This window comes from Haplochromis burtoni, unplaced genomic scaffold (assembly GCF_018398535.1).
Source record: "Haplochromis burtoni strain Fernald_Lab_line unplaced genomic scaffold, NCSU_Asbu1 Contig_177, whole genome shotgun sequence".
In the NCBI taxonomy this organism is placed as follows: domain Eukaryota; kingdom Metazoa; phylum Chordata; class Actinopteri; order Cichliformes; family Cichlidae; genus Haplochromis; species Haplochromis burtoni.
In genome coordinates this window covers 1,228,833-1,233,602 of record NW_024582538.1, presented here as the reverse complement: position 1 = coordinate 1,233,602, position 4,770 = coordinate 1,228,833, and the positions used below count along the sequence as shown (strand labels likewise).

The following is a 4,770-nucleotide window of genomic DNA, read 5'->3' as shown; positions in this document are numbered from 1 at the left end:
TCTGAAACAGAGCATGAGAGAATACTTTTACCTAAACTGGCCTCAATATTTTAAACTTTTATATTATATAGATGGAAAGAGAACATAATGAAAGGCATAATAAGTCCCCTTTTAATGAATATTTAATTTTTCCTACAGCTGCAGTGACAAAACACTGAAAGTTAAAGCTCAAAATCTGCTACTCAGATTATGCATGATAAGGAGCTTAAATAGTGGATGATTGACACATGCAGTAGATAATGTGAACAAATAATGTGTACATCCTCTTCTCACCTCAGCCTCCACCAGTCTGTTGATAATGGCCTCGAGGGTGTCATGCCTGTTGCATGTCAGCACTCCTTCAAAGTACTGTGAGCGGTGCTGCAAGGCTTTGGTCACCGTCACATCCAGGTTGTTGTAAGTCTTCTCTGCTGCTAGATTCTGTAAAAAGACATGCTCTTATATGATGCTTCTAATGCATTGTTCATGATTTACTGTCATCATAAGAGTGCATTTATGGTGTCACAGACAGCACAATGTGCCCTGTCAGATGGTGGTGAGACACCTAAACAGCATGCAGTGAGTGCTTATAACTTACTATAACATCAAATTTTGAGTAAATGTCCACCACTCGACCTGCGAGACAGACACAGCACAATGGAGCATAAAATTTAAGATTTCTGAGATGGTTAATGGAAAACCAACAGGGGCATCATTTCAGTCAGTCCTCATACCTTTGTCATCAACAACAGGGAGCGCTGACACTCTCTGCTCAACAAAAATACCCAGAGCTGTGTAGAGCGGTGTGTCTGCACGGACCACTGCTATGTTCTTGAAAGTCCCGATATTCAGTTCTTCTAAAGTTTGCCTCAAGAACGAGGGTTTTGGCATCTCTGCTATCTGAAAACATAACAAGCATTTTAGATAACTGAATAAAAACTGTGGGTGTTTTAGTTAAGGAAATGAGATATTCCCAGACTACTTAACTGCAGACTCTTCTCTATTCAAAACAAAAATGAAGATGGCAGATGATTTAAAGTACTTAATGCAGCTGCAGTGTGGTGAGGAGGTGAGGAGCCCCGGGGGACTTACAAAAAGCTTCAAGAACTTGAGAATCCTCTTGTGTGTGAGAATATAGAGCGTGTTCCCCGTCAGCGGGTCAATTACAGGCAATCTGTGAATCTTGTTCTTCAGCAGAGATGACACAGCATCGTACAAACTGTAACACAGAAAGTTAGTTAATAAAGTTATTTAGTCTGCTAAATGAGACAGAAAACGACTGAATAAAATATTATGAAGAGACACATTGATGAGCAACTTTATTAGTTACACCTGTTCAGCTGCTCATTAATGCAATTATCTAGTCAGCCAATCACATGGCAGCAGCTCAATGCATGTAGACAGATTTTACTCTGAACACTGCATGTTTGTTAGCATTTCAGAAACTGGTTATCGAATGGGATTTTCCTGCACAGACATATCTAGGGTTTTTTAATAATTAAAAAGAAAAAAACAACACTAAAAAGGTGAAAAATGCCTTGGTGATGCCAGAGGTCAGAGGAGAATGGCCAGACTGCCTCAAGCTGATAGGAAGGTAAGAGTAACTCAAACAAACACTTTCTGCATACCAACCAAGGGATGCAGAAGAAAATCCCTGAACACACAACACACTGAAGCTTAAAGCAGAAAACACTGAAAACATCTGGAGCATCGAGAGATGAAAAATATAACAAAGATCGTCCATGACTGCCGAACAGCTAGAATCCAATATCAGACAAGAATGAGACAACATTCCTCTTCTAAAAGTCCAGCAGCTTGTCTCCTCTGTTTCCAAACTGTTGTGAAAATGAGAGGCAATGATGCAACAATGGTGTTATATAGCCCTTTAAACCGCCAATCATGTGTATTATTGTGAATTAGCCCATCACCACTTGCCCTATTTTTTGTTGTTGTCGGTTTTGGGGGTGAAGGGGGGGGGTTACTTTACTTTTTAGTTATTTGATTTGTATGTGAGTGTTGTGTTTATATGATTATTTGTGCAAAATGTGAATACAAAGAAGAAAGGACACACTTTTTCAAAAAAAAGAAAGAAAAAAAAAAAAGAACGCTACAAAAAGCTAAATATGGCCATGTCCCAACATTTGAGATGCGTTGTTGACATCGAATTCAAAATTATTGTGGGTGGGTTTGCCATGTTTGGCAAACACGCATTTCATTCATTTTTATTTAGATTTCAACACAGGATCCCAAGGTTTGGGGGAATCGAGGTTGTATACTCTAGCCTTTCCTTCTCAATAGTATATCTATGCAAAGTGATTCTGGTCAACAAACTAACATCCAAAGGGACTTTTCAGAGTTTAATATTATAGTGCAAATAAGCATTCACAAACTTAAAATAGCACATTCTGTTACTTACCTTGCATTAGGAGATATGCTAACCAGGGGCTTGAAAGAGTCTTGAAGATACACCTCTATTGGAAATAAGAAAAGACAAATATGAATTTTCCCTTTAAGATATTACAAGTACATTATGTTACATATTAATAAAGGATTTTCACCTCTCCAGGTTTCAATTTTGTGCTCTTCCAACTCATATATCTGAACCTGAAAATTTACAATAAGTGAATGGAGGGATCAAGTAATGCAGAAACGAAGAGAAAGTGCATGTTTGACCAAAAATAAGGTAAAATATACATAACTAAAACAACCGTGGATGGAGTTTAAGTTTGAGATTTAATTGGTTACATCTATTCAGTGTCTACATCTTACCAATGGAGATTTGTAATAGCGATGAAGAATGTTAATGAAGTCTGTGATGGTTAGCATACCTGCAGAGCAGAAACAGGAGTCCATTATTATTCAACTTCTTTTTTTTTTTTTTAATTTTTAGTGCAACAGAGCCAAATGAAAGTTACTCTTACCAACGAAACACTGCTTCTTGCTATCCCATAAAGGCGCAGCTCGCACCCCGTTAGAAACAAGAGCAAAAAAGGCCTTTTTCACCTGAGGATGAATTGCACAACAGATTAAAGCTATACTAGATCATGAAAAATATATGTATTTAATTTATGGCTTTTGTTTTACCTGAAGTGATGTATCAAACACAACTAATTTGGAGCTGGTGGGCACAAGGTCATAACAACGATGGGACTTCATAAACCTGGTGTACACATTGTGTTCTGGATCTACAGGAATGAGAATCAGCTGTCACTATTTTCTAAAAATAACTGTTTCCCAGCATGACAGACTGTGTTGCAAGCCCCTTACCTTCAATGACTGGGTCCTTCTTGCTCTCAAGATCATCAATAGTTACTGGAATCTGAAAGATAACGTTTATATCACCAAATGAAGTAATATTTTTTGGTTGCGTTCTATTATATCACACCAATATTGCTCTGACGCTACAACACTTTATTTTATACATTTTAATATTTACAATTTTTGGGGCACAAAAGAGATACATCCATACAAAGCATTTCTAGAAATAACCTGATATTTCTAGAAGTGGTTATTTCTAGAAAAATGGTTGTGTTTATGTAAAGTTTCGCAACCTGATATATTGGGTAAGATGTGGGAATGTCTGTTTTTGACATGCACGGCAAAGTCAGATCTGAAGTTTATTGTTTGTTTTAAAGAAGTTTATCGTAGCTGATGTCGGAAAAAAAGTTTAAAGACCGTGAGAAGTACAGCCCAATGAGTCCTCTGATAAACATGTATTCACTGGAAGTGTCGCTGACAGGTCAGCTGTTTCCAGAGGAGTTATGAAAACCACGAAAATGTGAACACTTTCATTGTTTATGACTTGACTCTGAGACGTGGGTAACTGTACTTTAACACCGAGCCATAGACTGCACTTAAGCAGCTGGCTAAACATCAAACAGTATAACTTTGCAGTCAAATAAGATCCTCTGTAATTAGTGAGATAATTTAGTGATTTCTAGGTGTCCAAAAAGACTCTGTTACACTGACAAGTAACGAAACTTTGGAAAATAAATAAATAAATAAATAAATACTATAACAGAAAGGTTAGCGGAGTATTACCTAGCCTGTCAGTCAGTTGACATTACTGAGCCTGTCGAGGTGACTTTCTATTTACGCTAAGGCTCTTAAGCTGCGTCATTATGTCGCGTATTGTTACATTTTACTGGTAATTGTGACAGGTACCGGGACTGATAATTATATCCGTTTTCCTGACAACTGACTAAGCGCAATAATAAGCGGGTTGGCCCCAACGACCACTCCACCAAGAATTTGCTCGCTAGCTAGCTTGTACCGTTAGCATGCTTCAAAAAGTCGGGTAAGTTCATTTGGTTTAAACGTGAGAAAGCTGGGTGGAAAACCTCTCTGTATATGCAAGCTACTAACTTACACACTCCATGTTCCATTCGCTGATTCGCTTCTCTGTAGCCGGTTTCGTGTGCAGCTCTCCAAACCTCGAAGGTCTTCCGCTAACTAACTAACAACGATCAGCATGAATGGTTGTGTTGTCTCTGCCGTAATTGCCGTAATATTGCCGCACTCCAGGGATGTCATTTTAGCTCTGAAGCAGGTAGAGCTCAGGAGTAAAGAATTTGTGGTTTGTTTTATTATTGTGTAAATAAAAAAGCGTTTAGGAGTCCTATGGAATATTACTTTTAAGGAAAACTGAAAAATCCCCCAACTATTAGAGTTACTCTGTTGTCTTGGAACTCTTGCATTCAGATGCTACGTAAAGTTTGGTTGAACAAAAAAAAGTTAACGCTTAAGAAAATCTTCTCTAGTGCTTTTTGGCTCAGACAACTTCTTAATACC

The 4,770-nt window shown here is 38.0% G+C and overlaps 1 protein-coding gene across 2 annotated transcripts in view; it reads right to left on the bottom strand.

Moving 5' to 3' along the window:
• Positions 1-4,492, bottom strand: part of prkag1 (protein kinase, AMP-activated, gamma 1 non-catalytic subunit) — a 6,278-nt gene extending 1,786 nt beyond the window's left edge. For both annotated transcript variants that reach the window (XR_317151.3, XM_005943965.3), the window contains exons 1-11: positions 4,349-4,492; positions 3,247-3,298; positions 3,064-3,164; positions 2,901-2,982; positions 2,749-2,807; positions 2,538-2,583; positions 2,396-2,450; positions 1,072-1,198; positions 714-879; positions 578-615; positions 274-420 (exon numbers count right to left, since the gene is read on the bottom strand). Coding sequence is in view for 1 of the 2 variants with exons in the window: in XM_005943965.3 (XP_005944027.1) it covers positions 274-420; positions 578-615; positions 714-879; positions 1,072-1,198; positions 2,396-2,450; positions 2,538-2,583; positions 2,749-2,807; positions 2,901-2,982; positions 3,064-3,164; positions 3,247-3,298; positions 4,349-4,357 (882 nt within the window). In the remaining variant the exon portion in view is untranslated. The remainder of the gene's footprint in view (positions 1-273; positions 421-577; positions 616-713; positions 880-1,071; positions 1,199-2,395; positions 2,451-2,537; positions 2,584-2,748; positions 2,808-2,900; positions 2,983-3,063; positions 3,165-3,246; positions 3,299-4,348) is intronic.
• Positions 4,493-4,770: the final 278 nt, after the last annotated feature.